General features: G+C 44.3%; 1 protein-coding gene across 5 annotated transcripts in view; it reads right to left on the bottom strand.

Annotated features, from left to right (window-relative positions):
* Window positions 1-12,784, bottom strand: part of RPTOR (regulatory associated protein of MTOR complex 1) — a 394,844-nt gene that overhangs the window by 201,619 nt on the left and 180,441 nt on the right. For all 5 annotated transcript variants that reach the window (XM_046674997.1, XM_046674998.1, XM_046674999.1 and 2 more), the window contains exon 6: window positions 8,685-8,860. In XM_046674997.1, the coding sequence (XP_046530953.1) occupies window positions 8,685-8,860 (176 nt within the window). The remainder of the gene's footprint in view (window positions 1-8,684; window positions 8,861-12,784) is intronic.

The raw sequence follows: 12,784 nt of genomic DNA, 5'->3' as shown, positions 1-12,784 counted from the left end.
TTAAGTAACTCTTCATGACCTCTATTTAAACGTGGTGGATTAAATACGCACATGGATCGCCACTCCCTCCATAACTCCACTAAAGTGAAAGAAAAAGAGTAAGACATGGACCAAGAGTACCAGGGAGAAAATCAGAGCAAAGGAGAGAAGCTGGTAACCAAGCAGATGGGCAGAGCACACCAGCAGTTCCGAGTGGCAGTTCTAGGGTCGGCGCACTGAGTTTGAGTCCTGGCTCCACTAGTTACAACTCACGCAACCTCAATTTCCTCATCCTGAAAGTAGGTCTAAAGGTAGTCCATTCCTCACAGGCCTGTTGGAAGGGCTGAATGAGTTAACGGCACTCATGATGCTCAACAAATGCTACCTACTTTTATTACTGTAATTTAAAAGTTCCAGCCAAATATAAGAAAGAGTTTGACAAGTCGTAATGACTCAGCAGAAGAGAGAGAACTGAAACCTTAAACCGGGATGGGGAAAAGCCAAAAAGAAGTAAGCCAACTCATAATGCAGAACTTCAGAAAGGATAAAGAATTGAGGTACCACGCTCCTATGAAGGAGCAACTGAAAATGAGAGTACTGGTCCAAAATTTGTATGAAGAGTGGTTGGAGCCCTAGGATTTCTCTTCCTCATTGGTGGAATTCTGGAGAAATTATCCAGAGGTGCTCTGGACGTGGAGGCACTAGGAACAGTTAAGGGCTGCCTTTACCTTCAAGATTTCCTTTCTTCATATTTCTTTTGGTTTACTGCATTTTCGCCCTGGCTCTTTAAGGGGAATTTTGATTTTTCTTTTACTTCTAAATCTTTGTTTTCTGACTAATGTATTAAATCCTAGCCTGCTTTAGCTATATGCCACAAATATGAAAAGTTGTGCTATCACTGTCATTCAGCTTTGAGTACTTCATAATTTTTTTAAAGTATGTCCTCTTTAAGGATTTTGTTTTCAAGAGTTTTAGTTTTCAGACTTTATTTTTTAGGAAGATTGGCGCTGAGCTAACATCTGATGCCAATCTTCCTTTTCGCTTTTTTTCTCCCCAAAGTCCCAGTACATAGTTGTGCATCCTAGTTGCAAATCATTCTGATTCCTCCATGTGGGATGCCACCACAGCATGGCTTGATGAGTGCTGCATTGGTCCGCACCCAGAATCGGAACCAGCAAACCCCAGGCCACTGAAGTGGAGTGTGCAGACTTAACCACTACGCCACTGGGCCAGCCCCCAGTTTTCAGACTTCTTTAAAGCTATCCTTTCGCTATTGAGTTCCAAATTTATCGTATGGTGGTCTGAGAATACAGTTCATATGATGTTGACTCTCTGGGATTAGTAAAGCTTCCTTTGTAGCCTAGTACGCAGTTTATTTTTGTGAATGGTCCACATATGCTCCAAAATAACACGCATTCTATATTTGGTGTGTAGATGGTCCTCTGTGTCTCTGTTAGATCTAGCTAATTAATCCTGTTATTAAACTCTTATCTATTTTGCTTACATTTTATCACCTTGGGGTCTCAGTATCTACATTCCTGACTTATCTACTTCTATCCCTAGTTCTTTCAGTTATCATCTTAAATATTTCAAGGCCATATTGTTAGATGCATATAGAGTCCTGAGCAGAATATCTTCTTGATCTCCTACTCTTTTCACCACGATAACACATTTTTCTCTGTTCCTTTCAGTAATTTTTATCTCAGATTCTGCTTTGACTTACATTAAAATTGTCCCTCCATCTTTCTTTTGATTCATATCTCTCCTTTTCCATCCTTTCATTTTCAATCTTTCACATATTTTATTTTAAACATGTATCCTGTGGATGAGAGATTGCTATATCATGATGATTTTTATCCAACATGAGAATCACTGTCCTTTGAGAGATGAAGTCAGCTCATTTACAGTTAGATAATCATTTTTATTTCAAAACTTATTTCCGCCATCTTATTTCACATTTCCTATTTACTATGCTTTTGTTTTTTCTTTTTCTGACTTCTTTTGGAGAGAAATTTTCTTTCATTATGTGAAAATTATACATTCTATTTTCAGTCTTTTGGTGGTACTAATATGTTGATACCTATACTTACACTTATTTTTCATGATCAATATCTTAGATATTCAAATTTGAACTGTCTTTCTGGTCTCTCATTTTTCTCTCCTTCTTTCCATCTTTATCTCTTTGGTGAGAATTCCTTGACCCAACTTTCCAGCCCTCAAATTTGTCCTTTGGCTATGCCCATAGTGCTGCTTCTTAATCCACCTCCTAAATTCTTTATTTCATCAATTACATGGTCGATATCTCCCACTGACCTTTCTTCCTAAGAGCCAGTTTCTTCTTCATATTTCCAGTATCCTCCCTTACCACTTTGAGCGTGTTTGTCATCCTCACCCTAACTTCTTTCTCTGCCTGGTATGGTGTTCCTGCTTTTCATAGGTGCAGGCTATTCCACAAAGGACAGGCAATACACCTTCTTTCTTCCCTTCCCTCCCCCCTTCTTTCTGAGCCCCAGATACAGCAAAGCAAGCTGTGCCCATCCAGGGCAGTAGGGGGGACCCACATGTACAACCAGGAAGCCCAGCCCCCCACCTGCCCTTGTCTGTACCCTCTGTTCTCACCTGCTCCACCATCTCCATGCCTGCCTCCTCTCCCCACCTGCAATGGTCTCAGCCATTCCTCCAGGGTTCCAGGCTGCTTCCGACTTCGTTGTTAAGTGGATTCACCGTAGGACCCATCAGTGTTACTCTCTCCGGTGGTGCCCCGAGGACTGGGTTCAGGGAAGGGAGTCAATAGCCCATGCCATTCTGTCTGGTTCAATTCTCTTTCTTAGCAGCATAAATCAGGATTTTGTATGTCAACTTTTTTTAAAGGAGCTCTATTACAATACATGATGATATTTATCTTAATTGAGTGTGCGTCAAGAGACTGAAACAGTGAGAGTACATCATCTAGTTTGCGGAGAAAAAATATTTTCCTCAGAGTAGGCACATGACAAATTACATATCCTGAAAGACTCTGGAAATTACCCTGAAGCCATCTTGGAGTTTATGCAGCAGGATCAGCTTATGGCCAAGGCCATATCGTGAAGACCTCCAGATAAGAAAACCATATAATAAATTCCAAATGGAACCTATCTACTACTGAGGCCTCGGACACAGCATGACATTACTGCAAAGTAAACTGGTGAGACAATTTTATTCACTAACATGTCTAGATTGCTTCACTCTCTGGGAGGCTCCCTGAACTTCTCTCCTTCAAACACGAGAAGTAAGGCAGCCATTTTATCCAGTTGTTTAAAAGAAGCTGAAGAAGTTCACAACACACAGAGCATTGAAGGTAGGCAGAAAGTCTTCTCTAGCAAAGAAGCCATACTTTAGAAAACTCTGCAGAGAACAAATGGTTAACTCCATCACCAAAAACCAGCAAGAATTTATGTTTCCAAAGTAATTCTGACTGATTATTGGCTGAGTCTTCAAGAAAAACTGCTGAGCAAATGTCACAGCAAGAGTCTGAGTTGAGACAAGCACTGCACATTGCTCAGCCCGGCCAGATAAACGAGGAAGAGCTTCACATGTCACCTGCCGAGCGGGGAGTCTGTGCATTTGCCACCTCTTGCTGGGTAAGTACGAGGGTGGAACTCTCCATGCCAACAAATAAACATTAATACTATGTTATTAACATTGAAACAACTTGAAATTCCTCAACTAAATTGAAAGGAAGGAAACAAGCTTCTTGACCTCTATTCAATCCAAAATAACGTCTATCACTTTCATTAATCGACATACAACTGCATGCTGCACACTGCAACAGGCATCCATCTGTTTTATAGCAAGTCCCACAGCAAATTGAGTTCCACTGAGTTATAATTTTCAGTAGTATACAAATACACCCGTAATAAATTTAAAATGGTATTCTGCCACTCAATCAAAAAAGGAGAAAAAGCCAAAGGATAAAAACAGATTTTGGATTCTTACACTAGATTGATATATATGGTGAGTAAGGTTAATCATTTATATGGAGAGTAATGTAACTGCTCATTTCAGAATTATTGAAATTATCAGTTTCTAAAAATTAGAGTGAGGCAAAAGTGAGGCAAAAAGTGAAAAAGAAATCAGAAAACAATATTTTCCAAAAACTACTTCATCATCAAATAAGATTCATAAATACACTTGCCACCAAAATACACAGACACATGTTACACATGTGCAGCAAGGCTCTATTACGTTCACAAAGCACATAACGGGCTTCTGCAACTGTGTCTCACATAATGAGAGGAGGGTTGTTAAACACCATCCTCTTATTCACACAGGAAGGAAGGACGGAAGGAAGGAAATCTCTGACCAAAACCTTTTTCTAAGTTATTTACAGACCAGTAGATAGGTGCAGCAGTCATTTGCAGCTAAAATCTTGGTTCATTTTCTAAAACAGGGGTTGACAAACTACGGCCCACAGGCCAAATCTGGCCCACCAGCACACTCATTTGTTTACATACTGTCTACGGCTCTTTCGTGCTCCAAGGGCAGAGCTGAGACCCTTTGGCCCGCAAAACCTAAACTTTACTATCTTGCCCTTTACAGAAAAAGTTTTTGGACACCTATTCTAGAGCTACTCTGAGCTTTCCTACCTTGACATAGCTGCATCCTAAATCCTAAAACCCTGGATTTTGGTTAAATAAAACACGGAACATCAATATAGTGCAATATTATGCAATTGTTACAAATGACGTTTACTAAGAGTTACTAATGATCTAGGATAAATTTATTATAATGTTAAGGATTAAATATATGAAATTGTAAATTCAGTGCTATTACATCAGAGCAAAAACGTATATGCACAGAAAAAAAGATTAATAGGCAATACACCAAAAAGTTAACAGTAATTGTGGTAAAGATGGTAAAATCTGGGATAATGTTTTCTTCTTTTCACTTTTTAGTAAATTTTCTACAAAAAATGTATACTCTACTTTTATTTGGAAAATATTAAGTTGACTCTTTTAAATGAAAAAACAAAACTGTAACACTAAAGGTACAAATAAGTACTGTCTGCCAAACTGTTTCCATTCTCCATTTTAAAAAAGCTGGTGGTTTTTAACTCAGCTGTTACAAAGTGCACATTTCACTTGACAATTCTCCCAGTGAACATGGTTTACTGCCATTCACAGATTAAGGACATCTCAGCAAAGCGTTATGTTCAATCTAATTTCAGTACCTCAGGATGGCAGAAAGAGGTTTATTGTAAAAGACCTACCCACCTGGGACACTTAATTGTCCTAGGCAGTGGTTATCTGACGACCGTCATCTGCAACTGTGCTGTATTGATTTCAAAGTCCAACTATGGTAACTGTATTAGTTTGATTTGTTTTTCACTGTGCTTCCTACCAAAGGCTTCCTTTTAAAAAATTTAATTATATCCTAACTCCAAAAAAGATTCCAGGTAGCTACGCAGAGAAGGCATCACGTCAGGCAGAGTGAAAGCCCATGCCCTCATCAGAGGGCTGACTGGCCCCGACATGAAAGCAGCTTCAGGGGTACACGGCTGTAAGGGAAGGGGCGCCAAGTCCTTCCTGACTCATGGTGGAGAGACGGGGAGAGAGACATCTCAACTCTCGGCGCTGGCAGCAGGGTGTGGAGGGGGAAGGCCGGAGAGGGCTGGCAGGTGCAGGTTCCGCTTCGGGCTCCATTCGTGTTCTTCTTGCCTCCTCTTTCCTCACTCCCTCCCTGCCCCTCCTGGAGGTGCACATAACCTGCACCCACCTGCCTGGGGACTTGTGGGACTGCCCTGTGAGAGACCCATCGAATACAGGACCCAGCCCGGGCTGGGCGGAGTCCCTAAACAGAGCTGGCACGCAGGATCAATTGCGGAGTCGGGGTGCACAGAAGCAGGAAAGGCAGGAAATCCAGAGGGAGAGGTGGGAAAATGAGTGGAAACGAGGCCTGTGCCATGGCACAGTCCAAGGGGCATCTGGCAAGAGCTCTTGCCCACGGGCCCCTCGGCCATCTTCAACTTCCTGCTTCCATCTGACCAGATCATGACTGCACTGCTGTGATAAAGGTCTAATTATGACCAAGGTCTCCCCAACCTTATATGGATTATCGTCTTAAAACACTATTCTTAAGTTGTTTGCCCACATAAACACCTTTAGGGACTCTCCTCTGCCAGTCCTAGAAGTCAAGGTCCTTGGCCCAGCGTTCAAAGCAACGCACAGTCTTGTCTCCATCCACTCTTTGACCTCCCCTGCACCCCTTTGGACATCTTCCTCTCTAATTCGGCCGGCCCACTCACTCTTCTCAGAAACTCGTGCACATCCTGCTTTCGCACATTTGCTTGGGCTGTGCGCCACCTGTCTGTGGTTCTCGCTCTGCTCCTCGGCAAATCCCAGCCAGCTGCCGGGACCCAGATCCAAGCTCTGTCTCCTCCAAGGAGCTTTCTCTGATCCCCTTGGCCCTCAGGGAGTTCTTTGTCTTCTGGAAACACAACAGCCATTGGTGCCATAAATTCATTTAGTCCTTGATCACGTATTGCCTGAAATGTTCAGGTTTCCTTGGCCTGGCATAAAGCATTTATATGATGAATTTTCAGGCCACATCTCATCTCCTCAACTAGACTATAAACTTTTGAAGGCAACGTGCTTCTTTGCATTTGTATAGTACTTAGCATGGGTTGTAAGTACACAGTTGGTATTTAGTAAATTATTTCTTAGACGATGAATAAAATGAATGAATTCCTGAGTCATCTGGACCAACGATCTTGCTGGGGTCACGTTAAATGGCACCATAAACCTTTTCTTACAGCGATCAGAGTGCAGACAGTTAAAAAGAAGAACTCACTTATGAATTAACAAATAAAAAGACCTGCGTTCACAGAGGACTGCAGCCACAGAGACATGAGAGATGCGGGTGGAGGGCAACTCAGGAAGTGTGGCTTCCATGATGTCTTCGGCCTCACCCTCAGGTGCTGGGTCGGAGCCCTCCCATTCCCTCCTGCCGGGCACGAGCCCTCTCAGTCTGAGGTCGTTCACCGTTTTCCCCATTCTAGGGAATGTATGTGTGTGACCTTCAGGTATTTCCACCTCCGCCATCGTCGTCTTCTCTCTGCACCTGGGGACTCCCATCTCTCTCCATGGCTGCTGCTTTTCTTTTCTGTTTCTGTCACTGTCCTTCCTGCTGTCTCTCTGAGCACCTCACTGTCACCTCTGACTCATGAATGCAGGCTGCAGCAGCCCCGTTCCTGCTACGAATCCCATCCTCCTGCTCTTGGTTTCCTCCCAGATCTCAACGTGGTTGTTTCTTCTATTCCTACTTCGTGGTCTCACGTCTTGCTATTAGTGTCTTCCTCCCTCACCTCCCCATTGTGAGCATCGTACTTGCTCATGACAGCTGTGCCTCATATACCACGAAGCTCAGCCCTCTCCTGAGGCAGCTGTGGTCCCCGGGTGTCTACTTTTCCCACATGAGCTCTGCTTCGTGGGGTGCAGGGGGAGTGGCCCTAGTCAGGCCCTGTCTGTGAGAGCTGAGGGGGATGAACTCAGGCAGCTGAGGGATGCTGTCCATCATGCCCTTTGCTGGTCCCTGCAGGCAGCTCCTCTCCCCACCCTAACTTCTTAGAGACAAGTTGCACCGGAAGAGGCCTCTCTTTGGGGGTAATCCACAGCCCTGGGACTGGGGAGGGCTGGGGTAGAGAAGTGAATGGTGAGGGGAGCTGTTCATCAGCCCAGGATCTTTACACCCTCACCCCAGGCTTTTGGGTAGATTGGGAACGTTGCTGCAGAGCAAAGCAGCAAGTCTACGTTTTCATCCAACACAGTGGCTCAAGGCACCCCCAGGCCACCCTGCCCAGCCTGCAGTTACCCGCAGAGGTCTGCCCAGGGGCTGGTCCCTGTGTTGTCAGCCGCCAGAGTCCACACTTGACTCCATAGTCTCTTCAGAGTTGTGGGGGACAGAACCAAGAGTCTGTGTGTTTGTGCTGTGCCCGCCCCCTCAGCCCAGAAGAGGGCCCCCACCAGGACAGTTACCACTCCACGGCTGCACCATTCTCACTTGTACCTCACTGGAGGTCCATTTATCTACTAGCTGGATAATAGCTACTATATACAAGCTTTTCAGCAAAACATCAAATGGAGAAGCAGATATTAAAAGAGCGGCAGGATGGTGGACGGGAGAAAATTGGAATTGGAGGCAGGAAGCACACATGTCCCATTGTGAGCTCTGCCAGTGATGGAGGGTCTCACATGCAGGTTCTACCGTCTCAGAACAGCCCATACACTTCCTCACTCATATCTGCAAGAGCTCTAAACTTCTAAAAAGAAGAGTGGTAGAAAAAAATCATAATTTTTTTTTTACTGCTAAGAATAAATTGAAAGATTAATACTTTAAGTCAAGCAAGGAATTAAATGACTTTTCTTTCATGATAGCCTTTTCTTTTTTCAAAAGAAAGTCTGGTTTCCAGCACAGCCAATCTTGGTGCTATCTAATGACTCCCACAACGAACAAAGGCAGCGAGTGCACATGCAGCTGATGCAGGAGGGAGGAAGCAGCTTCAACTCAGAGAGGAAAGAACAAGCACCCGCCTAGGATCTTGGGTTTGTGTCTGTAGCTTCCGTCCAAAACCTGGCTAGACTGCTTGGATCCACGTAATTTGGGAATCCCAAATGTGGGAAACTCTGGGGGAGTAGGGTCACTGGGCCGACACAGCAGGCACCACTTACCAGCGCAGGGCGATTTTGATGGGAGTGGTGAGGCACGACGTGAACAGGTCGGCTGGGAGGTCGGGGATCATGGGCAGGAGCTCGTTGGCCTCACAGGCTGCCAGCTGAATGCAGTTCTTCATCGACGGGGGCAGAGGCATCTGCGCCAGTGGGTGGTTCGGGTTAATCGCAGCGACCTGCAGGGGAGCACCGAGGAGGAGAGTGACTGGGCTGTTGTGCACAACCGGAGAGAGAGAGCAGAGAACTAACGCCGAAGGAGAGAGTCTGTCAACTGAGGCTTAAGGCTCTTGGTATCCCCACCAAGTCCTTTGGAGAGAGGCACGCTGTTGAACTCTCTCCTGGAGAGTAACTTCGAGGTCTCATGACCAAGGTCCCTCTGATGCTGCCACGAGGAGTGGTCTCCGGTAAATCAGTATTCTTTATGATTTTCCTGTTAAGGTCCCTCCTTACTCTCTGATTACACCAAGGTCCACATATATTTCCCTCCAGGGCCCTTACAGTGTCTTACTGTTTATTTTAAAATTCGGTCTTTAACCCAGCATAACTTTATGTTGGCGTATTTACTGACACGGAACGACGTTCAGGGTTAGAAAGTGAACTCCATCACCACCACTAACATCACCACCAAAAAGCAGACTGCAAAACCTGAGTGTGAGTGCCGACCTATCAGCCCCAGAAAGACCAGAAAGCAGATGCAGAGAGGGCCCCTGGCCTGCAGTGAGTCAAGGCTGAGGCCATCTTCTCATCTCCTTATCGGATTTCTCTAGATGTCCTACAAATGTGCATTAACTTTGTAACCAGAGAAAAAGGCTTGTTTAATACAAAATTTTATTTCCCTTTAAAGCAGAAACAGTAATACTTGCTTGACATATCCTTCAGTGAGATTTTTGGTAAGGGAAGAGTACCAGACATGAAGCTGTAGGCACACTGAATTTTAGGAAGGCACCAAGGTAATTCTTATATGCTGTGAGGATGCACAAAAAATTTGTTTTTGACTCAATGAAATCTAATTAAAAGTATAAATCTTTTTTAAAAATAATGCAATGCATTCAAAAGTTTAAAAAAAAATCACTAGGGGGCTGACCCAGTGGTGTAGCAGTTAAGTTTGCATATTTTGCTTTGGGGGTCTGGGGTTTGCCAGTTGGGATCCCAGGTGCAGACCTACGCACTGCTTATCAAGCCATGCTGTGGCAGGCGTCCCATATATAAAATAGAGGAAGATGGGCATGGATGTTAGCTCAGGGCCAATCTTCCTCAGCAAAAAGAGGAAGATTGGCAGTGGATGTTAGCTCAGAGCTAATCTTCCTCAAAAAAAAAAATCCCTAGCCTGTTAGATATGTGGCTTCACTATGCCTTCAAGAAAAAGAGCAGTATTCAACAAAAGCCAGGACTCTGATGTAACCAATCACAGTCACTCTAGCATTGCAGATTTTGATTCCCCTCCCCTCACATGTGGCACGTATGTGACAATTTTGGTAATCCACAACAGATTTTGCTGCCGTTTTCAGAAATATGAGGTGTCAAGAATTCACAGCATTTGGGCAGTAAAATTTAATAAGTGTACACACGGCTCTGCCTGCTCCTGGAAAGAGCAAGGAAGAACACAACGTCGGAGAGAGTTCCCCAGCAAAGCGCCTTCAGCTCAGCTCGGGGAAGCAGGGCTGCGATGCTCGGAGATGCAGGATGAGTCATCAGGCTTGGAGTAGGAAGGTGAGGAAGGGAGGACTGGGAGCCACTGGCACCTCCCTCGGGGCTGAGAAGGCTGAGGAGACAGAAGATGGACGGTGAGGCAGCAGCGAGAGAGGGAACAGACAACACAGGAAGATTACACAGGCTGCTGGAGAGAGAATCTGCGTTTCCTGTTCTTCAGTTGCCCTGAATCATGATGTTTGAGTATAACATTTAGGTCACTAAAATAATGTAAAATAAAACCCAGAAAATATTCATTTACAGGTTCATACAACTTTCAGGACCCCGTCATTCACTCATCTCCAAATATCCATCACTTGCTCAGAATGAAAAGCTATTCACCTCTGGGCCCCAATGTACCCATCAGCCTGTCCTGCTCAGGAATTTGCAAAACACAGCTCCAGCTCAAACCCTACAAGATGAAATTTAATGACTGAACACATCTCCTCTTAATGCAGTTTTATTTATCATGCCATTCAGCAACGAGGACCTGGAGAATCATGTTACAGAATGTGGATTATTCCACCTCCAGAACCTCTAAATTATTTGCTACGTAAGCGACTCCCCGGGTTTAAGTGCCGGAGGGGCAGACCACTCTCCTTCCAGGAGGACCAGAGCAGCTCCACCAGGAACAGGCGCCGGACGTTCTACATGATGAGCAGTGAAGACAGCAGAAGGGTCAGGAAGGCATAATTTTTAACCACCAACAGCTACCAATTTTTTCCTGACTTGAAAAGAATGTTTATGTGTCTTGGTTTTACTCCTCCGTTTGCATAGCTGTTGATGCTTCTCAAAGCTGTCTCTCATTTACTATTTCACTTGCTTTATACAACATCCCCACGAGGTAAGTTTTATTTCCATTTCTAAAGTTTTTTTATGATGAGGCAACAGAAACCCCAAGAGATGAGGTGAACTGTCAGCCACTCAGTCAGTATGTGGGCCAAGAGAGTGGAAAACTACTCCTGTTATAGGGCATTTTTCGCTCCACCATCCCATCCGGACCCGCCTCAATCTATGCCAAGCACCTATGACCAAACATGAGCACCCTGTGGGTACTTTCCCAACAGCACTCTCAGCACTTTTTACATTAAAATACACATAAAGCTACACTCACTCATATATACCTGACACATTGATTGTGACACGAAAAGCGCTGTAATTATCATTGCTGATAAAACTTTGTTTTTAATATCTCAAATTTCTCAAAAGGAAGGTAGTAAAGGCTGTAGTTTTATTATATTTTATTTATATATTATATATAATTTATATTTTTATATATTTATTATTATTATTTATTATTAACTCATTCTACCACAGGACCATTAAACTCAGAATACAAATTAAACTTTAGTATACTTAATTAATAAATAAAACAAACTTTTTAATAAAAAATGAAATTTTTAGAGGACTGGGTTTTTTTTTATTGTGATAAAATATACGTAACATAAAATTTACCATTTTAACCATTTTTAAGTGTACGGTTCAGTAGCAGTAAGTACATTCACATTATTCAACCATGCCCAGAGTGGGTTTTTTAGAGAAAAGAGACGGCAGAATCACATTTAAAATCCTCCCCTCGGCTCCCGCTCTCTGAGCTGAGATAGCACCAGCGCAGCAACTTGCTCCACACAGGAAATCAGCTTCTAGGTCTGCTGTGACAGCCCCGCCAAGAAGATGACTGGGCCGGGTGCGAGGTGGCTCTGCAGCTCGTCAGCCCTGAGTCACGCAGGAAGATCGCAGAGGCTGCAGATGTGTCAGAGCTGCCCCACACCGGCCTCCGCTGATGGGCCCGGGGAGGCTGCGGCGTGCCGCTCTCCGCCCCACGTGCCTTCTGAGAGGGCGCTCTCCCCTGGCCCGGGAGAGGGGCTGCGGGCAGAGAGAAGACACGGGAGCGGGAGCGTGCAAACCTCGGGGGAATGAAGCGTCAGTCCTCAACTGTGAGATGGAGCATTTGGGATGTCTGTCTGGGAGACGGCAGACTTACATTCTTCTCATGAGCACCACTGCCACTGGGCATAGAAGTAAAAGAACGGCTGACAGATGATTAAAGGAAACAGCTTTAAGCAGAAAGAAACGGACATTTATGTAAAAACCAGATTCAATATTCTCATTTTCCTTTTCAAAGAGACACGTATTTTCATATCTGAAATATCAGAGTGGTTTACTAGTTTTAACTTTTCTGTTTCTAATTTGCTTCCACGTTAAAGTTACTTTCTAACCGAGCTGAGCACTGAACAGATCCTCTTGCCACAATCTCTCAACGCGGCAGCTCTTCTGTCTTTGCTACTGTTTTCTACTGAGCTTCTGAAATCTAACCCTTCTCAAGAAGTGAAGCAGTTTGTCACACCAAGGCCACCTTTCTCCCAGGTCAGTTTTAGAACATAGCCCCCTACCGGGAGGTGAGAGGAGTG

This window comes from Equus quagga, chromosome 11, assembly GCF_021613505.1.
Source record: "Equus quagga isolate Etosha38 chromosome 11, UCLA_HA_Equagga_1.0, whole genome shotgun sequence".
Taxonomy (NCBI): Eukaryota; Metazoa; Chordata; class Mammalia; order Perissodactyla; family Equidae; genus Equus; species Equus quagga.
Note: the sequence above shows the minus strand (reverse complement) of the source record. Positions and strands in the feature narration are given on the sequence as shown.